Source organism: Schistocerca serialis, chromosome 6 (assembly GCF_023864345.2).
Source record: "Schistocerca serialis cubense isolate TAMUIC-IGC-003099 chromosome 6, iqSchSeri2.2, whole genome shotgun sequence".
NCBI lineage: Eukaryota > Metazoa > Arthropoda > Insecta > Orthoptera > Acrididae > Schistocerca > Schistocerca serialis.
The window spans coordinates 305871384-305895531 of NC_064643.1; the positions used below are offsets into that span (position 1 = coordinate 305871384).

Genomic DNA, 24148 nt, shown 5'->3' on the forward strand with positions numbered 1-24148 from the left:
TACTTCCGCGTCAACTGACATCTCTGCCCAACCTCTTTGCCTTTACATATATCTGCCTGTGTCTGTATATGTGCGGATGGATATGTGTGTGTGTGCGCGAGTGTATACCTGTCCTTTTTTCCCCCTAAGGTAAGTCTTTCCACTCCCGGGATTGGAATGACTCCTTACCCTCTCCCTGAAAACCCACATCCTTTCGTCTTTCCCTCCCCTTCCATCTTTCCTGATGAAGCAACCTTGGGTTGCAAAATCTTGAAATTTGTGTGTGTGTTTGTGTGTTTTTTATTGTGTCTATCTACCAGTGCTTTCTCGTTTGGTAAGTCACAGAATCTTTGTTTTTTATATATATACATTAATACAAATATTTTGTATTTTGTATGGCCATTTCATATAAGTAGAAATTTGAAAACATATGTAGTATAGTTTTTTATAAGATGATTTCTTATGTAATATTCTTTTGTGTGTAGAATGATAAACCTACTTTCTGGGGTCACTTGTGGCCACTGAATTGCCCAGTTAGCTATTTGCAATGTCTATCTGGTCAATCCAATGAGGAGGTAATGTGGCGAAGCAAGCTGGGATCTTTTCACTTCCTCTCTTGTTTTGTCATATGCCTCCTTAAATTCATTTTATTTCCATTTTTGCCTAAGTACCATTAACATGCATGAGTATAATCTTCATTTCCATAAAAGAGAAAGGTTGGCTCTCAGTCTCAGGGAATATAGCACCAGGTCTAATTTTGTGCTTAGTTTTGGGTATGTAATTCATTTTGGCCATTCCTAGTTAATATCTTTTGCTACAGATCATTAAAGGGTGAAATTAGTAATTGTTTAGTGACTTAGATTCTATTGTTGACTTATAAACAAATATAAATTCTGTACTAATTATAAACATTTGGAAGAAGAGTTACTAGGATTCTTAAAGTATTTATTTGGCTCTATACGAAAGCATATTAGCAAAGCTAGCCTGTAATTAATTCCACAATAATTACCAGGTTTGTCAAAAGTATTGTTTGTATAACTATATCTGTTAATTAAATTATTTAAACAATTAATTCAGCCTAACCTTTGTGGTAGAAGGAACTGAAAAGGAAGGAATTTAATGATGTATTCAGTTAATTGAATGAGTTATGTTTTAACTGTAATTTCTGTAACTTAAACATCAAATAATGAATAGTTTCAGTGGCTATTATTGTGAGGATATATAAAGGACCGATTTTTGGTGCGGAGACAGTCAGTCCATATCCGATTTTCATACATGAAACATGTATTGGTTAGATTAACAACAATGCATCAACTTAACTGTGGAATAAGTGTAACAAAAATAGGCTGTGTGTTAGAACAGTTAATGACAATGTCTGTTTAATTTATTCGAAAAATAGTGTCACACATAGCATATTATTCTGGAAGAACTGTGAACTGTGTGGCTAGGTTTTTACTATTCATAGATGTTCAACAGCAAACTATTGTAGCTGTATACTGATGTTGCCTGCAACCTATTAATGAGACTTATCAACATTTACCAGTAGTGAACTAGCAATATAATTGTGTAATATTGGGCGGGTTGTGAACAGTGAAAGTAAAGAACTGTGAAACAGAATTGTGATCTGTCGGCTACATCATTTATAGTAGTTAGTGTTGAACTTCCATTCCCTATTTTTCAGCCAATATAACAAAGAAATAAAGCAGATGAACGTCACATGTGGCATATGCCATTGTCAACAGCAAAGTATTGAATTGCATAAGGGAATGTTTTTATATTTCCTCAGTTTGAAGCATCTGATGATGCAAGAAAATAGAAAGCTTTATGAAGCTTGTCCATGACTACATAATGGCTGCATAGGCCAGTGCCTTAATTCTTCCATATAAAATTTTAGATGAAATACTATTGTCTGGTAACAAGGGATGATCTGATTTCATTTGGCAATCTATGACTGTAGCTAAGGCCATGTTTTACACTGTGATAACATTTGCAACATTAGCATAATCATGGCATCTTCTTCAGTTTGTTTCTTCACAAATAAAGGTGTAATTGTTTTATTTTTATGACATTTCTGCTGCGCCAGAGTATGTTTCTACACCTGCTGATGATCCACCACAGCTTTTCTTACTTTGAATTTATAGAAAGCATGGCAGAGCAAATCACACTCTTTAGTGTGACATCTTTTCTTCTATCAGCCTTGTGAGAAAATCTCTGTTTTCTAACCAGTCTTTTCGAAAGCCCTATATCATTTAGCTTTCTTCCTTGGAACAGATGAACTTGATGAACTGTGTTCATCATTAGAAGATGGATGAAACATCTTTTCCAAATGCCAGTTTTTTCTATGAGTAATTCTAAAATGTTGAACCTGTACGTGAAATTCGCTGAAAACTTAACTACCCAATAATCCCTAATTTAACATGGAAATATGTATTTTGTATAATATATAGTGGTTGTAGCAGGGATGTCACGCATCATTCTTTCTCTGTGTTCACATGATTCACAAATTCAGCACAAGGCAGGATAAAAGTGTGTCCGGAGTCCTGTTATCCAGGATCCTGGACAGTGGTTTAAATTCTGGGACAGTCACACCAAAAACCAGATGGGAGAAAATACAATACGGATCCTTGACTGGCTCGGCCAGTCTGTTTTCCAACCATATAGCACTCTTGGGATGCAATGGGAAGACCAGCCGCTGCTAGCAGTCCTCATCAACTGATGCAGGAAGTACTTCAGGCAAGGAATTTCGCAAGGTGAAGTTTGTGGGCTTTTTGCTTCCATGCTGCTAAGGGTGCAAGAATGTATTCATGCCAGGGGGAGAGGATCACATCTCATATTGACATTGATGATGGATATCAGTCTGTATGGAATAAAAGTGTAACTCTCTCTGACTGGGGTCTCAAGGTTACAAATTGCTGTCACAGTAACAGTGAGTTTGTAGCCCTTATGTTCCAGGATCATGTTTGTAGCTGTTGAACATTTGTTGTTATATTACATATACAAATAAGTATTTCATGAAGAGTAATGAGTCTCACCAAGATAACTCAATTAAATTGTGATTATTGGACCTGCTGTCCTAGCTTCTTCCCCTGTTTTTAGGTAATTGATAGCTTGCCTGAAGATCTTCTGTCTCCATGACTGTGGCAGCATTGGAGATCAAACATGTAACAGCCACAGTGTAGCAGATGTTTTCGGCCAGATAATATTGTGGAATAAGAGCTGGGAGGGAAGACCACAAACAAGTAACAGAAAAGGAGAAAGTCACTTGAATTTACATGTTCTGAAGCATTAAATGCAATAGACTCCAAGGTAATATTTACAGAATGGGATGATACCAGTCCACAATACCGTATTTTCTGAAATATCACCAGTTCACATGGGTAAGAATTTGTAAGAGAAATATAGCAAAGAAGAATAAAATGTTCGTCCAGTCCCTGAGGAGCCCTAAACACTAACAATGTGGGGAACTGCCTTGAGACGAAGTTGGGAGGTATTGTTGATCATGAGAAAAATGAGATTTGAAAGCAAAGGAAATCAAATGAAATCAAATCATATGTGGCAGCTCTTATCCAAGTAGCACTGGGATGTGCTGTGCTGTCGCATTACAGAGCCGACTAGACACACTCGTAATTTTGACGTTTGTGGTGGCCATGTACATCCTCCCATGGCACAACCAGATTCTTACCAGTATGGCTCTAAACATGACTGATAATGGAGGCCATTAAATGCTAAGATAAGAACTGCAACTTATGCAATAATTCTTATGAGTGAGCTAAAAACCAAGTTGCACCAATGAGAACCAGAATCAGAGTTTGTCTGGAGAGGATGTCCTCATTGGCTTTATCATCTCAGTGGAGTGTGTCCACCAGTAAAAAAGTAGTCCCTGTAGCCAGCTATACTGGAGAGGTTGCACTGACCTCTCCTGTGTCTTTTTTGGTAGTTGCCTGGGGGTGACCCCCTGGCTCTTAGGTGGGCCATTCTGAAGTGATTCCACTCAGATGTGACTGTTAATAAAAGTTATTGCTCCATGGCAGCATGGTTGCAAAACCAAATTGAAATAAATGGCACCTTTATTTTAACAATTCATGCCATCTTGGGGTTTTCTTAATGGGTCTAGAATACTGAGAAAAATTTATAATATAGTGGAACTATGCATATCAATTTTCCTAACTTATTAATAAATATGCACTCAATCAGCTGTGATTGTAGTTGTTGGATTTGTATTTTATTTTCCTGTATGAATCTGTGATTTAATATTAAGTGACTAATTTGATACACTTTTTTTTTTGTGTAAGAGCTAGATGAAATGGCTACTAGGACCTGTCAAGCATTTATGGAACATCGAGGAAATGTCTCAGGTTTACAAAAGTTTAATGATTTTAATAAAACCATGCATTCAGCATCTTGTTATATAGCTGATACATTGGATTATTAAAAATGCTGTATAAGGCATAAAGACCACACACTAGCTGATAACAGACCTTAATTGCAAATCATCATATGTGGTTACAAGTACATTTCTTTTAGATTATTTGGGGGAAAGGTTACAGAATAGTACAGACACAATAATTTGTTCTGAAATGAAATTACTACATCATCTTTACTGTTATATGATGGCTTCAGTAAATAAAATGGATAGGTATAATCTGTCAGAAAGTCCATAGGACAATGCAGAAGCTGAGGTACTCAATTAAATCAGTTAGTTTCAATTTTTTAAGAAGTTCATGGTTACTCTTCAAGTTGTTGGCATTTTATGATGCAAGACTAATGTTGATAAGTAACACTGTCAGCAACTTGATGGTTGGTTTGAACATCCAAGTGCTTAACAGAGTATGCCATATTCATGGTGGTATGTTTTCTCTTGCCTTCTTCCCTACTCAGCTAGCTGCAAGGGGACCTATCATTTTATGTGAGCTCTGAACCATAGGGTAACATTGCTTTCTATACTAACAAAGTGTTATCAAAAGTGAAAGAAGCAATAACTGACAAAACAATCCTTAGACTAATTGGGGTTTGAGACTCAGGCCTTTATGTTTGTAGGCTTATCTCTGGAAGCAGAATAGTCATATAAATGTAGATGTTGTAGATTTAACAAGTCGTGTACCTTTTTACATCCACTTAAGCACCAAGCTACACAATAGTGATGACAGTAGTGAGAAAATGGTGTTTCAGTTTAGACTCTAGGACAAAGTGACTTTCTGATCATGATACTGCTCAAATGAAAAGAATAAATAATAACTGACAAGTAAAATAATAAATTACTTGTAGACCCCTGTGAATCCTTAAGGAAATGGTTGAGTTGATGTAGCAGCAAGCAGTTGGGCATTATTGTGCAACAGAAATGACACCTGCTCAAAACATGTGTCTTTGTGTTTTGAATGTATCTCAGTGATTCACAATATGCAATCACACTGGTCACTATTGTCCCTAGCAGCACTATGTCAGCATGTAAAATACATTTCTTGCCCCAAAATACTGTAGCCATTAGCATTTTGTTTGCTTGAACTGTCTGTGGCTTGCGTGGGAAGTGTGAGTAGGCAGCCATTGATGTAAATGCTGGTTAGTTCTTGAAGAAATAGAAGACTGTTTTTTTCATTATCTGTCACAATTTTGATCCAGTTATTCTCATCTTCCTCCTTGTAATATAACATAAATGTTAATACTGAATCGATTCACTGAGAGTCATGGTTGTGTCAAGATTTTGGGTACTCATCATTCACATATTATGGAATTCAAGGGTTGTTGCAACATTGCTGTAGATGCTGAAACCAGTTCCAATCCAAATTACCAATGCCCAATAAAGAGTGCAGACTTTGGAATGCTGACCTGAGAATTTCAAAGGAAATTGTGATTTCAGAAACTGTACGCCAATGCTTGTCTCTTATAGCATGACTCACTTGTGGTAAGAGGTGTTCAGTCAATACTGATATCCATCCTTGATGACCTTCATCAGGTATGTCTGTTTAACCTCCTCTGAATTTCTTACTGCAGTATCACACCACATTCTTGCTCATACAGTCATGTCCATATACTAGACTTATCCTGGCTAATTTCAGCTGCTTTCTGGCCTATGTCATGCAAAATTTGAATAACAAAACGCTTCTCATGCACGGCAACAGAACTGAGAGTATGCTCCAATGCTTCATGTTTACAGGACTGCAGTGAAGTTTCAGCTGAAGAGCTGGCTACACCAAGAGAAATGGTAAAATAGACCATGTAGTTTACAATAACTTGTCTTGCCTGTTTTGATTCATTGCCTTTGAAGTTTGTGAAGAGAGAACTAAATCACTTATTCTAAAACTTCTCCATTACATTCTATGACGATATTCCTCTCATTATAATTATTCATAACCATCTTCCTTTTGGTTATAACATAGTAGTCTTATTATTTTATGTACAGTATCACTTTTGATACTAATACTTACATTGTAGCATTATGCGTTTGTCAGCAAGATCAGTTTTGACCTTTCTTCCATTCTCAAGTGTTCAGCAAGAATTTCATGCAAGTATTAAGCAGGCTTTCAAACTGGAGAGACTTTTGTTTTTCTTTCACATTGTTCAAAGCTGATTATTGCACAAGGAAAGATAAAAATGTTGTAGACCATATGAAATATGGATGGACCATCTGAGGTTCATTTACATTCACTTTTAATAATCAATCAACTGTTTCTTTTTAAATGTGCCTTGTAACTACTTAACATAAATTATTCTCTATCAGGACATACAAACTTGAAGTAAAATAGTATTTTGAATATAAGATTCCATGAAAGTGTAGTCTTAAGATTAAAACAAGAAATTGCATTCTGGGATGAAAGATGCAGTCTCACAAAAGGTGTAGTCTTACCCATGAAAGTTGTAAATCCATAGAGTTCACTCCGATGGCTGGGAATGAAGTGGCTGTTTTTGAAGTAGATTACAGTCTTTCCGTGTGTTTTGCTGCAACACATAATTTGGCAACAACGTTATTCTAACTATCTGCAGTAGGTACACAGAAACTTGTGTCTGCAATCACAATTAAAAATGTCCAGCTTACAGTTAGGAAGATGTTTTATCCACTGCGAAAATGACAGCATTACTAGAATTGTGCCCTGATGATAATATGAATGTACTAGGCACATTTTGAAGTTTGTGGTGCAGTAACTATAGTGTTTGCAATCATGCTATTCTTCAACTATCTATGGTACCCTTTTTTTATTTTATCAAGTTATTGTGGCAATAAATGTTATATTATGAGGAAAAGGAAAAACTTTAAAATTTGCTGTCATCAGTTCTCTCTAATAATGAAATCATCATCTACTATTTATAATTTTTTATTAAACATGAGAGAAACTGGATTACATCCAAGTGAGAGTAAAAATTTTAATATTCTATTGTAAAATGTTGATTATTGTCTCCCACTCCACTGTCATATTTCCTCCTTTTTCTTTTGTTCCCTGCAGTTTCTTGTGGCAGATTTGTTTATGAAAGAAGGCATATAAGCTGCTACAAAACAGCTTTTGTCTCCAGAATAGCCTTCAATGAACATAGATATTATTAATAAAGTTGTAAACAGCATACTATATAGTGTTCACGCTTTTGCTTGGCCACCGGCCACAATGGCTGAGCATTTCTAGGCGCTTCAGTCCGGAACCGCGCGCCTGCTACGGTCGCAGGTTCGAATCCTGCCTCGGGCATGGATGTGTGTGATGTCCTTAGGTTAGTTAGGTTTAAGTAGTTCTAAGTTCTAGGGGACTGATGACCTCAGATGTTAAGTCCCATAGTGCTCAGAGCCATTTGAACCATTTTTTTTGCTTGGCCGATTGTAATGGAAGGTATTGGAAATGAAAGAAGGGAGCTCCATCCCAGAGAGATGAACTGTGAAAGGAGCAGTTGAGTTTAGTACGATTATCGGCCTATTCATGGATCATAATTATTGTCTCACAATGAATTGTAGAATGAGTTAATAACCTGTCTCTCATTTAGTTCCACTAAGGAACAAGGTGGTGCAGCAGTAAAATGCTGGACTTACACTTGATAGGACAGCAGTTTAAATTATCATCCCTTCATTCAGATTTAAGTTTTCTGTGATTTTCCTAATTCGCTTAAGTCAAATTCCAGAATTTTTTCTTTTTAAAAGAAAAGGAGCACTTTTTCTTCCCATCCTTCCTCAATCACGCTTTTGCTCCATATCCAATGACCCCATTGTTAATTGCTTAGAGAACACACACAAGACTGTCAGCTGTTACATAGTCGTTATATAGGAAGCACTTGCCAGCCAGGGGCTGCTTGCTATTCGCTGTAGGTGATGCAAACAGTTTCCCAGTCCATGTGAACTGGTGAGTAGGGACAGAAGCTGCACGAGCACGAACGTGTCCGCTTCCCGCCCCGTCTAGAAGAGCAGGTGGATGATCCCAGCACCCCACAAGGCAAGGATCTCACTGATATCAGACTCTTCTCTAGGTACCACGAGTTGGGGACTCGTGGTGTCCGGACATAATGTTGGCAGCACTGGCAGTTGGACAGCAGGCACCACACATTACTTTCTCTTTGTATGTAAATCAGTATCATGTGCTGTGAGATTTTCATTGCTGGTCATCTTTTTCTGATTTTTTGATGTGTATTAATGAATCTGTGTTTTAGAAGTACTTTAGATGTACTGTTCTGTGTTTGAAATGCTTGGTGACTGCCAAAGTCTGTTAAGGCAGATATTTAGCTAAAAAAATATGTGACCTTTTATTTGTCAGCTTTGCTGTGCTATTCTAATTGAAGCAATAAATAATGAGATAAAAAACCTCCACAGTGTTTCATTAAAAATTTAATGCCTGACTTCGAAAAACCTCCATCTCTGCTTGTAAAGTGATAATCAAACAAGCAGACACTGAGCAACTAACTAAAATAACCTTTGATAAGACTACACTGAGGAGACACTCTAAGTAACTTTCCAGATAGTGCGTTTTTGCTACATTATAATCATTTATCTCATCTTTCTATTTTGTCACATGCAGTACAGAGCAGTGCATGTCACTGAATGTCTGCTGATGAATCTCAATCATTTTATTTTAATAAATTGCTATACAAATGGAATAGGTTAAAAACTGAAGGTGAATTGACTTTACAAAGTAAAGATATGCACAATGAAATGTGCTGCTATGCCATAAATATTAATTTACATATGACAGCTTAAATTAAAAATAGAAAAGTTGAACAACAGAACTATGACTGCTATTATGTGCTAAAGTGCTGTTCAGTAAAAAGTTGATTACAGATGACAAAAGAAGCTGTTTCCTTAAAACTATCAAATTGCTACCAACTGAGAAGCAAGGCAATATGGTCTCAGAGAAAAATGCATGTATCGTATAAGTCAGTACTGTGCAGGCATAGTTTTGTGAAAGTACTGTCCTGTCCTCAATCCATATAATTCAGAAGGCTTCTGTCTGATATAGGTCTATTTCCGAGCACTGCCAACCACTTATAAAGGTTGTGTTTATTTTTTATTTTTTTTCATTATTCCATGTTTGATTTATTTGTACAAATGTGAGTGATTGAGCTATTTCTGCACCAATGACACTGGCACTAATGACAGCTACAGTACTCTTAACTTCTTCACTAATATTCAACTACAACATGGTGTAACATGTCAATACTCCACCCAGGATGTCTGCAGATATTTTTCCAAAAGGGGGAAAACTGTAAAATTGTCAGGTGTGATATAACTGACTCTGTGAGTTTAAGTATGTGTTGTGCCCCAAGTATTAAATTTGGCAAGAGGTACATTAAACATAGTGTAACTCAAATGACTCATAGTCACATATTGCATTTTAAGGTAGATTAGTTTGATATCTAGACAGTAAGCCTATTTCAATAGGACATATAAGGTACATGTTATTAATATGAATATAGATGCTACCTTTATCATACAACAATCAAAATTGACAGCCATATGTGATTAAATCCAGAGGATCCAATGAGTTATATCATAAAGCTAGAAAATATTCAGAAAAAATTAATTATATTCCAATAATGTTAGGTTAAAATTGAAAATTAAATACATGAGGCATAAAAAAGTCATAATTATGCAGAACATCTTGTTAGATATCAACAAACATGCCAAACTAATACTTCTTGAAGTGAAGGTACAGGAAAGTTTCAAGAACCAGTTTTAAATGGTGAATCAAGGAATGTGCTCCAAGCTCCTGCATCTCACTCCAATAGGAACCATGAGACTAATTACAGAGTGCAAAGAGGCATTTAAACAATCACTCTTCACATGCCCCTGATGCAAATGGAATGGGAAAAAGTGATGGTGCAATGTGAAATCCCTCAGCCATGTACTTCCCACAGTTGTTTGCTGGGTATGGATATAGATTAAACTTTAAAAAAAGACTTATTCAATGTCGAAGCCATCTATAACATTTTTATAACAGAATTCCACTTCTTTTAATATTGGCTGGCATAACCAAACTGAACAAAATGCATTCTGCAAGATACATTTTTTGAGTTGGTTAGGTAAATTGTAACGCAGAGCCAGTACGTAACAAATTGGAAACCACCTACAGCCACCCTCAGATTGGTCAGAAGAGTTAACTTTCGTTAAGTCTAGGGCAGAACAAAGGCAGTCCCTGTCTCATAAGTCTGTCACATTATTATGCACCTATGTCAACTAGAATCCAGAATTCTTAGTTCTGTGACTACATGTAACACTGTGTTGCACTCCATAGAGACAGTGAAGATGCCAGTTCCTGGAGAGGACATTTTTTGACCTTAAAATCTCTCACTTATTTTCTCCCTTTCTTCCACTGCACAAAATGGGCTTATTTATTTTTTAAACTGATGTATTTCACTCTACAGATTATGTGTAGGTGCACACACCGTCTCTACAGAATGGTCATGTTCTTCAGGGTCTACTGCAATAACTGATCTGTGTAAAGCTGAATCTGGTCTTCTTCGCCCATTGATGAATTTATTTTATTATTTTATTTATTTCATTTGTGTTCTGTAGACTCATTAGCGATAAATCGCTTGGGTGTAGAACGTGTTATTTACATAGATTTGAGACATTTGTTTATAATAATAGGTTGTACAATGAATAATATAATACATAGAAAAAATGTTTACAGGAAAAAGTTACAAATTACATTGAACAGACTTACAATAGATCAAAATCAATTCACACATTCTCATACATAAATTCGTCCAGTGAGTAAATGGTTTTACTTAGAAGATACCATTTAAGTTGATCTTTAGAAGTAGGTGGATCAGTAACTGACATTTGTATTGCCTGAGGGAGAACATTAAATATTTTTATGCAAAAGTAGTGTACTCCTTTTTGCACCATACTTAGATTCTTTTGCTCAAGATGTAGATCACTTTTTACCCTAGTGTCATTGTTACGATACATGCTGTTCATTTCAAAAAGGGAATGGTTTTTACACAAGAAACACATGAGAGAGAAAATGTACTGAGATACTGTTGTGAGTATTCTCAGCTCTTGGAAGAGTTTCCTGCAGGAATGTCTGTAATTGACACCACACAGAATCCTAATGACTCTTTTCTGGGCTAGGAGGATTTTGTTTGCTTTTGGCTGGTTTCCCCAGAATATAATTCCATAGGCCATCAGGGCATGAAAATAACCAGAATAGGCAACTTTCAAAGTATTTAAGTCACTGAAGGAAGCAATCACATGAATAGCGTAAATTTCTGAGCTTAGTTTTTTTATATAGGTAAGGAATGTGTAAGGACCAGTTTAGATTGCTATTAACAAGTAGACCCAGGAACTTTGTTGACTCCACTCTTGCTAAATTCCCATCATTGTATTTAACATTAATCTCACCTTTGATATTTTGGCTTGTATGGAATTGAATAAATTTAGTTTTTTCAAAATTTTGTGATAATCCATTAGAGGTAAACCAATTAAAGGTCTCCTGAAAAATTTAATTTACAGTGATTTCAAGCTTAGTATTTGTTGAATTGTCTACCAGAATCATCGTATCATCGGCAAACAAAGTAAATTTTATCGTAGCCCTTGTGCACATTGGAAGGTCATTTATGAAAATAAGGAAAAGTAGATGACCCAGGATAGAGCCCTGTGGGACTCCACAGTTTATTATGCTCCAAGAAGAGGACACTGGTTCCCCATTAGTGTCGTTTACCATGACTTTCTGTTTCCAGTCCTTTAAATAGGAGGCAAGCCACATACCTGTTTCTCCAGTTAACCCATAAAATTCTGCCTTTCTCAGAAAAATCTCATGGTTCACCCAATCAAAGACCTTAGAAAGGTCACAAAAAATTCCAGTTGGAGACATTTTATTATTGACTGATTCAAGAATTGCATTGGTGAAAGAATATATTGCATCTTCTGTTGAGATGTTTTTCTGGAAACCAAACTGACTTTTATTGAGAATATTGCATTTACTAAGATGTTCAAGAATCCGTCTGTGTACAAGTTTCTCGAGAATCTTAGAGAAACAAGTTAAGAGTGAAATAGGACGATAATTGGTTACTTCATTTCTGTCACCCTTCTTGTACAATGGTTTCACCACTGCATATTTAAGTCTTATCAGGGACAATTCCTAGTCTCAGTGATTCATTAAGATGTGACACAGGACTTCACAAATAAAAATGTGTGTGTGTTTCAACACTTTGATGGAAATACCATCAATACCAGTTGAGTTTTTGTTTTTCATGGTCCTTATTATCTTCTTAATTTCCTCAACAGTGACAGGATGCATGCTAATCTGGGATGTTGCACTAAGTCCACTTCTTCGTAAAAGATTCAGAGCCTCATTTACGGAACCATTACACCCTATTTTGTCCACTACAGTCAAAAAATGCTTGTTGAAAATTTTTGCAACATTTTCACCTTTATCAATATTCCCATTTTGTCTAACTTCAATATTTTCTGCATTGTTTGAGTTACTACCAGTTTCTCTTTTATTAATACCCCAGATGGTTTTTATTTTGTTGCCAAAATTATCTATTTCTGATTTGATGAACATACTTTTTGTCTTTATCAGAACTTCATTTAAGATCTTGCAGTACCTTTTATAATGAGCTCTTATTTCAGGATCATTACTATTTCTGAGAGAAACATAAAGCAGTCTTTTAGTCCTACATGATGTTTTTATTCCTTTTGTGAGCCACTTTTTGCTGGTACAGCTCTGATACTTGTTCTTTGCTGTTCTTAGAGGGAAGACAGCTTCAAAGTAGCACATAAATTCATTTATAAATAGGTTAAATTTGTCATTGACTTTCAGTGCTCTATAAATTGGACTCCAGTCAATGAGTTGAAGGTAAATGTTGAAGATCATGAGATTTTCATTATTAATTACCCTAAATGACCGTTTACAGACTTTGTCCTTCTTGTGTGGGCATATATAATTGATAGTTAACAATTGGCCATCATGGTCTGAAAGACCATTTAGGACTCGTTTTACTGTTGCATTGGTGTTTCTATTCTCATCAATGAAAATATTATCTATAAGACTTAAACAGTAGTTCGTAACCCTTGTGGGGAAGTCTACCATGGGTGTGAGGTTGTATGTGTTCATTATATGTAGCAGGTCAGCTCTATTACTATCATAATCTTGAAAGTTAATGTTAAAGTCTCCTAAGACGGCAGTATTTTTATTTTTAGAATATATATGGGATAGAAGAGATTCGAGTTGCTTATAGAACATACATTGCTTCCCTGATGGGGCCCTATACACTATTACTACAATGAGTGACAGGGTCTTGGTGCTAATTTCTATACCACAAGCTTCAAAATGCTGATCAAAGCAGTATTTTGTGAGCTCTAGAGATCTATACATTATATTCTTTTTTACATATTTAATTACACCGCCCTTCTGCACACTGTTTCTACAAAAGTGAGAGGCAATATAATAGCCATCTAGATTCAGCATATTGATACCTTCCTTTGCATGGTGTTCGGTAAAACAATGGATATCGACATTATCAATAGTATTACTGTCACTAATATTCATTGTCAACAGTTCTAGTTTCCTTCTTAGCCCCCTTATATTTTGATGGAAAATACACAGTTTGTCACATTTAGTATTGACTTTTTGAGGAAGTGAGTTGCTAGGTTTCAAGATGGGTGAGTTTTTGCACACGCTCGTTAGATAATTGATCTTTTGCTGAGTGTCATTTCTGATTGACTTACCTAAGTCATGGTTTTTCCCTTTTTGTTGCAAAACCATAAAAATCTTGATTTAGTAGAGCAGGTTTTCTAGGCCTCAAACTCTTCTTTTGATTGTAGACTGCTGCAGACTGGTGTAATTTCATTGTGTAGCAAGGTAAGGTGGCATTGATAAGGATGTTTGGATGGCTCACAGACACACACACTTCTGACAAGTTTATGTTGTCAGTAAGTTGTTCCATACATTGAATTCACGATAAACATCATGATGTGGAACGTGCCAACAGAACAAACATAAGACACTTACATGCAACAAAAAAATAGTGTTTTTATTGCTACATTGTGATCATTTATAGATTTCTTTTTTTAGTTTGGTCCCCTCCCCTGAATCAACCAGCCAACAGATGTTTTTTAATGACTAATTATCTCTACTCAAGAATTTATCTATGGATAGAAGGGAATTTTGAGGAGAAACATCTACACTTGAAAACACTTCTGCCATCTGGAAGACTTTTATTCCACAGATAGATAATAAAATCTAATCTTTGATTATTTTCATTGCTATTTTGTTCCCATTGGTAGATTTTCAAAGGGTTTTATAGCTGCATATTTTACTTGTTTCTTTACCAAAGTTAGATTCATTGAAGGGTAATGCAGTTCATTCTCCCTTCTAGTATTATTCTCATGAATAACTTTGTCACTCTCAAACCAAGATGCATTGTGGATCAGAAATTTCATAAGTGAAACAGTGTACTGTGAGGCTGTGATTGATATTCCTAGCTGCTTAAAGAGATGCCTGCAAGATGTATGTATGTGAAATCCACACATAAGTCTAATTACTTTATTTTGTGTAATGAATACTTTTTGCCACATGAGAAGTTACCCCAGAATATTACCTCATAATTATAAGACATCAATGACTGAAAATGTGCAACATATGTTAATTTACTGACTTCTGTATTCCCAAAGTTGGCACTTATTGTGTGGCAAAAGCAGCTGAACCTAAATGCTTTAGCTAGCCTACTATATGGTTTTTCTAATTTAAGTTTTCATCAACATGTGCACCTAAGCACTTACAGTATTTGACCAGTTTATTAGTGTTTATTGGTGTACTACGTTAATAAGAGGTGGGATGGTATACTACGTTAATAGGAGGTGGGATATTTCTGACTGTACAAAACTGAATGAGCTGCATTTTTTAAAGTTTGAAGCAAGTCCATTTCTGCAAAACCTTTCAGTAACTTTCACAAAAACATTTACTATTTTCTCCGTTGATGCCTCTTTGCTTGGGTTCACAACAATGGTTGTATTGTCTGGATGCAGACTAATTCTGCCTCCTGATTCAAATAAAATGGCAGATCATTAACGTGGAGCTAGAATAGTAGTGGGCAAATGTTCAAACCCTGTGGGACTTCCACTGTAATTACTCCCAATGCAGATGACATGGCATTCCTCTTTGTAGTATTGGATAGCTTAAGGTAACTTTTGGCATTCTGTTTCTTAAATTAGAACTAAACCAGGCATTTCCTGAACTATGTATTCCATAGAAACTTAATTTCTCTATTAGAATATTGTGATTGACACAGTCAGATCCCTTCAGTAAGTCACAGAAGATCCTAGTTGGTGAGATTTATCATTTAAAGATTTTTTCCAAAGCTGTGATTGGCTAAGTATGCCATTACTACACTGGTGGGCAACAAACCCTAGAGTACATTACCTCCTCAAAACTTTAGAAAAAGATGTATTTCTGGGAAAACACCCTGAGTTAATGTTGCATTTCATAAGTTATTAAGAACATTACTTATTATAGGTGCCACAACTTTTAGTGTCTTGTTGGAAATGTTATTCACTCTATTTGAACTTCTACTTTTTAGATTTATGATAATCTCCTTTATTTCAGATAGAGATTTTAGATAAATTTTTAACTCTATTCTTCTATAGTATGCCCATTTTGTTTTCTCCTCAGAACTATTTGCACCAGTTTTCCTGCCTATTTTTAAAAAGTAGTTATTAAAAATATCTGCTACACCTAAACTGTCTTTTACAATGCTCCAATTCTCTTTAACCCTTTGTGTCACAGTGGTTCCACTGCAAAACCACTTTTTGCTGCATTGTATCCCTTTGCGGCTTAGGTGACTCACTGTGAAACCACTGTCTCAGCCTTGTTTGTGGTACACTCTAGCGAATTTTTGATGAACTAACTCAACAAATCTTGAGAGAGCAATGCAACGATCTGGAACTGGCGTCCAGCATGTGTTTTCCGTGCAAGTGCGACATATTGAGATTTATACACGTTGTTTTGTGTTATTCAGATGCTGTACTTTATTCAAAGCAAGTAAAATTTTTATATACGCTACGACATATGTTCTAGATTGAAAATATGTCTAATGTTTGAATATAGCACATTAATTGAAACAATGAGAAGCACAAATGTTGGTGGTTTCGCTGTGAAACCACTATGCTAATATGATATCTTTACCATACAAAACTTCTGTTCTCATATACAGTAAGTTATTTAACTTTTACCTCTATTTAGGTGGATAAAAGATACTCCTTGATGGAATTAGATGAGGCTACTGTCTAAAACTTACTTTTAGAGGATATTCCAAGCGATTTGTCAGAACTGTCAGAATCTGAAGAGGAGGGCATTACTCAGGCCCTTCGTCAGGAAGCCCCCACGCTCCTACCTTCTTTAGCAGCTGAGAAAGAAGTTTTTAAAGCTCCAGCTGATATCAGTGAACTTCTTCCTTCCAGCCAAGACTTTACAGAACCAAACACATGAGATCGGTGATTATGATCATGTAAATTTTGTGGAGGAAACTGGGCCTTCGCCCAATTTCGATAATCTCTCTTCCCCAGCTGACTTTTTCCTTGAACTTTTTACAAATCAGACATTGGATGAAATAGTGTATCAGATGAATTTATATGCTTCACTATGCCATCGACCCATTCTTGCAGTTCTGCTTACTGCTCATCACAGAGCAGTAAGCAGCATGCTATGCAAAGGGGTGGTGGCATCAACCCCCACCCTACAAATACAGATGAGATGAAAGTGTTTTTAGGTATTAATTTACTTTTGGATGTAAAAGCACAACCTAGTTTTACGGATTACTGGTCATCTTTCCCAGCATTGCGGGATGAATACTTTGCCCAAAGAATGCCATTGAATAGATTTGTGTGGCTCCTTTCTAATTTACATGTAAGTGACAACTTCTTCCAAGTTCCTTCCAAGAACTTTCACTGCAGAGCTGTCATATTAGTGCACTTCAGTTCCTCCTGTTCTGCTATCTGTTTTCTTTCCAAGAAACAAATTTCACTGCTGAGCAATTATTTGAATTTTCAATATTACTATGCAGCTTATCTGAATGACTCAAAAAAAAATCACAAGTACCAAACCAGAATATGACAGAAATATTGTAAACACTTGATCCTATATAACTCCTGAAAACTTAGGAAAGGATTGTCACACAGAAACCCCACTTTATTTATGCAGAGTACTAACATGCTATTAAAGAGTTATTATGACTTATTACAAGCTACAAGAACTTCTTCAAGTTGATACACGCAGCTAATAATGATCTATACCGCAAATGTCAGTTGACTGTGCAGTTTAAGAACATGTCTTATGACCTTCCTGGCAATAGAAACAGCTGGAAGTCTACATTGCTAACGTCAGTCGGATATACAATTTTGGAACATAAATTACGACCTTTCTGGAAACAGAATATAATCACGCATTCCATAAATGATGATCATGTAGAAATGGGCTTTTTCTGTCCATCAACGAGACCTAGCAGGCAATAGGTATATGTCTAGGTTGTTACCATATTCGGCAAGGTTCCACGTTGTCGCCATATGAGCAAAATACAAAAAGTCAAACTATATTTGTGACTGGACTGGAGAGTTTCTAGCAAATAACTGGTTGTTCTTAACAAAGAGGAGAGTTAAGACTTAAAAGTAGTTTCATGCATTCCTTTAGGGAGTATTACTATACCTTCTATGCACTATGCTGTGTCTGGCACAGCAAGTACGGTGATATTGGCTTCTGTCTTAGTGCTCAGCTTGGATGTCTACCGAAATAGTAAGCTGCTGTCCAGCGTCCAAAATTGATGAGTGATTAAGGCTGTAGGAATGCATCTTTGTAAACTCCTATTAAATGGTGTCCTACGTAGGAATGTCCTCCATGCCACAACATGCCAGAGATATAAATCACGAAGGTATTGTACTTAGTGAATACGGATGGAGACAGAAGCATGGACCACATGCTGCAGTCGCGATAGTAAAAGTGTGCGGTAGCTGTAGAGATCCAACATGCGGCTCATAACGTCATGCAGCACAATAAGACACCTTACAGTCCTAAAATTAGAGCATGGCTAAGTGAGAAATCATGTAACTGGCTGTGGCAAGGCTACCTGTAACATACAGCAGATGTCTACTTGAATTCCAAACTGCACGTATCGACACATCAGCAAAAGCAGGCTCTGACCTGTTGCCTAGGTACACAGATCTGTGTGATGTCAAGCAGTGCATAGTGAGGAGCCAAGCAGTGTTGGCTTTGAACTGAATAGTGCAGTTGTCGTGAACAGATGCATCTTGCAGCAGCGGTAGTGATGGCAAGGGGCCAGCAATCACGTGCACTGGCTCTCTCTGGCAAGACATGTCACAACGTGTTGAAGGCTCACATGTGGCTGTCAGCTCTATGCGGCATGACATGGTGTAACATGGGAGCCAATCTGTTTAAATAAAAATTCAAATGCATACCTCTCTTGTTCCTAGCCTACCATACATACAATAGTGCTGAGTGGTTGTCAATCATACAGGCTGCAACAGTCAACTGTATGCCTTTAAAACTAAAGTAGGTGCTCTAGTTATGTCAACCAGTGGGCTATTCACAATTTTGAACTTAAGGTAAACGGATTTTTGAATTTCTTGTAAATTTAAACTTAGAGCAAGTGAATTATTTTTATTTACTACCATTTTTAAATGGGGTCTTGCACATTTTTGAATTTGCTGCCCAGACAGGATTTTAAACTTAGAACACACATGCAATCTGACAACCATGTGTGCTGGGCCCATATCCTCGAGTCTGTCATACTGGAGTCTTGCATCATACAGCCGTTGAAATCTGCCAAACATGCATGCTGGGCTCATATCCTCGAGTCTATAATATTGGAGTCTGGCCTGTGAAATCTGCCAGCCATGCAGCCTGGACGCATATCTGAGGGTCCACAATCTTAGATTCTTACATCACAGGAGTGAGGAAATCTGACAGCTATGCAGGCTTGGCCTGTATTCTTGGGTCCTTCATTGCACTAATCCGACAATGGCCCACCTGGCTAGCCGCGTGGTCTAACGCTCTGCTTCCCAAGTGGGAAGGTGTGCCAGTCCCTGGCACGAATCTGCCCGGTAGATTAGTCTCGAGGCCCAGTGTTCTGGCCAGCCTGTGGATGGTCTCTAAGGCAGTTTTCCATCTGCCTCAGTGAATGCGGGGTGGTTTTCCTTATTCTGCCTCAGTTACACTACATCGGTAATTTCTGCACAAACACTGTCTCCACGTACGCATACACCATAATTGCTCTACCACACAAACATTTGGGGTTACACTCACCTGATATGAGACATTCCTGGGGAGGGGGGATCCACCAGCTGCCAAACAGCACAATAACCCTGGGTTCAGTGTGGGGCTGTGGTGAGGTGGGTGGACTACTGTGGCCTGTTGGGGGTTGTGTACCACTGAGGGCTACGGCAGAATGAAGCTTCTTCGTCGTTTATAGGTCCCCAGTTAAATACACAATACACAATACGAAAATGACCCATGTGGATTTTTGAATTTCCTGTCATTTTACAATTAGCACAATTGCAATTTTTCGAATTTCACACCAGTTTTTGAATTTCAACCCATTTTATACATAGGAAAATTGAGCTGCTTTGAATTTACTGCCAATTTTGAATTATCTGCCATCTTATACATGGCTTGATTGGTCTGTGTCAGAGGGGTGGGGAAGGGTAGAGGGAAGTCTGGTAATGTTACATGAGGGGGAGGGGAAAATGTGGCAATAGTGCAGTCTGGGGTCAAATGCTCTTAGCTGCATTGGTGACTAGTCCACATTCGAAGTCCCTGGGCTCTTCTAACCGACCTGTTCTGCTGTTGTCTCTTTATTTACTGAGAACACAATACTCCCTGCCTCTCTTTACATCAGTGGTCCACATCTTGTGAAATTTAGCAGTCAGTTCCACATTACGTTGATGTGTCCAGGTACTTTTACATCAGGTAGTGTGTGGGTCTAGAAGTGGATGTTCGACTGTAGCCTGTTGGCACATGGAATGCATCTGATTTTTGATATCCTGGTACCTAATCCATTGTACTGTACAAACATGTACCATGAAACATAATTCCATGTGACATTTTTCTGTACCTACTGCATAAAATGCTGCTGTTCCTACAACCATGTTAGTTTCTGCTCTGTGATGAGCAGTAAGCAGAACTGCAAGAACGGGTCGATGGCATAGTGAAGCAGTCATTATGAATGATATAGCTGATCAGTTGTGGTTGCTGTCCAGCACTGATTTGGTGAAAAAATTGCTGGTCTATGGCCAGTCTAAAAGCTGTTATAATACGCAATAGTCAACAACGACCTCTTTCGTTTTCTCACATGCCAGCTGACAAACGGCTGTTCAGGAGGTGTCAAGTTTGTTGCAAACTTACTGTTATTTAAACCAATCTAATTTATACAGATCACTGTGTTTGTAATTGTAAAAGAAAGAAATACTTAGACAGGCAATTTTATCACTGTAAAAGCCCAGCAGCCGACCGATGACGGCAGGGCAGTCGATTTTGTTTCATTTGGTATTCGTTTGCTGTTTTTACAATGAAGTAGTGTTAATGGGTTCTATTGTTACAGTAGACTGACAAGATGGCGTCGCGTGTAGTTCCACGGTAAATGGCTATATATCGAGTATAAATTGTATAAAGTGCAATAACTACATTGCGAAAGGTATCAAGTTATGTGCAGTGTCGCAAAAATGGATTCATACAAAGTGTTTCGCGGGAACGGAAGAATGGGACGCGAAATGTGACTGTGGCATGGAATGCTGCGATCTACTAATGGTAGCTTTGTCAAGATACGATAACTGCATAGAAGAAAGTGTTACCGCAGTCTAACATAACAGTCGCGACACTTCGCCTCAATTTTGTTGCCTTCAGCGCCAGCAGCGCTCCAAGCGGCTGGTAGGTTGAACTGTGAGTTCGGCGCGATCGTGAAAGCGAATAGTGATTGTTTATTTTGATTTATACAATGGTTTTTACGATCGGGAGCGTTTGTAGCGCAATAAATTGCAGCAGCAATAGGCAGAAGACACCACAGCCATCTTTTTTAGGTTTCCTAAGGATCCTGAGAGGTATATACCATCATGTTACTAAACTGTATCGTCATGATTCACTTGCAAATGTATGTGTATAAATGATGAATGTTTCGTTTTAGGATGGATCGGCTACCCCCCTCCGACATCGACACTCCCATCACCATGCAAGACATCACACTCGTCCTCCGCTCCAAACGAAACACCGCCCCTGGTCATGATGGCGTCACCTACCGTCACCTCAAGGAATCCCCTCCATCCTTCCTGTCTGTCCTTGCCACGCTGTACAATGTCCTCCTCTCCACTGGATTTTACCCTGACCTGTGGAAGACTTCCCGAGTCCTGCTGTTCCCTAAGCCTAACAAACCCCCCCTCTGCTACCTCTTCCTATCATCCCATCTGCCTCACCTCCGTGTTCAGTAAGGTCTTTGAGGCCATCCTCTCTCGCCGTATCCACCGCCACCTTCACCAGCACCGCCTCCTTCCTCTTACCCAATGTGGCTTCCGGCCTTCCTTCTCTGCTGACGACCAGCTTCTTAACCTTACCCATCTTCTTTCCCTCCAACTTAACTCCCGTCGCTCTGCTATCTTTGTTTCCCTTGATCTCCAGAACACCTATGACCGTGTCTGGCATCCCGGGCTCCTTTTCAAACTCCAGACCTATGCTCTCCCCATCAACTTCGTCCGTCTCGTTGCTTCCTTCCTCTCCCATCGTCCCTCCTATGTGACTATCCACAATTCCAACTCCCGTACTTTCTACCCCTCTGCCGGCGTGCCCCAAGGTTCTGTCCTTTCCCCTCTCCTCTATCTCCTGTACACTGCTGATATGCCCAGACCTCCCCCTCCTGTTCATCTTCTCCAGTTTGCTGATGACACCGCCTCCCTAGCCCTTTATCCTACCCTTCAACGGTCCCAACGTACCCTCCAAACCCACCTTGACCAATTCACCGCTTGGTGCAACCAGTGGTTCCTCCGTGTTAATCCCTCCAAGACCCAGGCGATCATCATAGGCCGCACCACCCGCTCCTTCCGCCTCCATGATTTCTACCTCACCATTTACGGCCGTCCTATCCACCTCACTCCTACCCTCAAATACCTTGGCCTCACACTCGACCGCCACCTCACCTGGACTCCCCATCTCCTTGCCATCCAAAACAAAGCTCACAACCGCCTCCGCCTCCTGAAACTCCTGTCCGGCCGGACGTGGGGTCTGCATCCTTCCACCATCCTTCACACCTACAAATCCATGATCCGCCCCATCCTTTGTTATGCCAGCATCGCTTGGATTTCCGCCCCTCCCCGGTTCTATAAAGCCCTCCAAATCCTCGAACGCCATGCACTCCGCCTCGCCTTCCGCATCCGCCTTCCGTCCCCCACGCGCATCTTCTATGACCTCATCCCCTTCCCCCACCTTCTCCTTTTCCTTGAACACATCCGCACACTATATATTGTCCGCCGCCTTGATCCCCCTCACCCCCTGGTGTCTCCCTTCCTCTCCACTCCCAACCAGTTGCCGCGCCTTTACCGTTGTGTCCCTCCCTCTCTCCATCTCCACACCCTCCATCTCCTTTCCCAACACAACTTCCACCGTCTACCACTCCCGGATGATGAGCTTCGCCCTGACATCTACCCTTCCTACCAACTCTAACCCCCTCTTCCTGCCTCCTCCTCAGGGCTCCCTCTCCTCCCCCTCCCTCCTTCTGAGCGGATTTCCCCTCCTACTCCCCGTCCATCTCTTGTGCCTTCTTTCAGTGTCTCTGCGCTCCCTCCTGCCCTGTCTTCCCTTTCCCTCTCCCGCCCCGTGTGTCTCCTGCCTCTTCGTGCACCCACGGTTGTCCCTCCTCTCTTCATCCCGCCGCTTCCTCAGCTGCCCCATGCTCTCCCCTCCTTTTCCATCCTCTCTGCCCTCTCCCTCGGCAGGTCCCGCCTGGTAGTTTTACTCTTCGTCGTGTGTGCTCCAAGTGGGTTTTAAGTGTGTTGTTTTCGGAGTGTTTTTAATACTGTGGCCAACTTTTCAACTGTGCATGCACATCCAGTGTCTTCTCTGTGTTTTAAGAATCGCAAACTGTGTTTTTTAAACTTTCTGGTGACTATTTTAACTGTCCCCAATGAACTTCTACATGTCAGTGATTTTTACCTCCATTTTCTCCCCTTACTCTGTTTTATGTTCCCCCCTTTTTTTACCTCCTCATGTATGTATTATTTTATTCTTGTTTTAGTTGTCATGTCACTCGGCTGAAGAGCGGCGGATTGTGCTGCTGACAGCCCTCCCCTGCTCATATGGGGCAGGGGCATGAAATCACAATAAAGAAAAAAAAAAAAAAATTTAGGAGCAAAAATATGGCTAGTTAATAGCAGACGAGAAGACCTTATGAAGAAAGATCCGGTTTACCTGTATAATAATATTAGGTTTTGTTCACTACATTTCGAACAAAACCAGTTCATGGACGCAGACAATAACAAACTCGCGTGAAATGCTGTACCCATACTGTTTGACATTCCAAATAAGCCACCTCAACTGACAATGAAGAGGAAACTGCCACAAAGATTCGACAGTCAATCTAAAGCTGTAAAACAGTCCTATGACACAGAAGCAGCCAGTTCAACTCTCCATGTATTAGTGCCAGATTCGTGAGAATCGTCAACATGAAGTGGTTAGATTAAGTGCAGCTGTTCGTGTCTTACAAAAGCGTGTGA

General features: G+C 38.8%; 1 protein-coding gene across 2 annotated transcripts in view; it reads right to left on the reverse strand.

The window, feature by feature from the left end:
* LOC126483939 (pickpocket protein 28-like) overlaps window positions 1-24148 on the reverse strand; it is a 286412-nt gene that overhangs the window by 26659 nt on the left and 235605 nt on the right. For both annotated transcript variants that reach the window (XM_050107225.1, XM_050107224.1), the window contains one exon: window positions 6821-6912. In XM_050107225.1, coding sequence (XP_049963182.1) covers window positions 6821-6912 — 92 coding nt within the window. The remainder of the gene's footprint in view (window positions 1-6820; window positions 6913-24148) is intronic.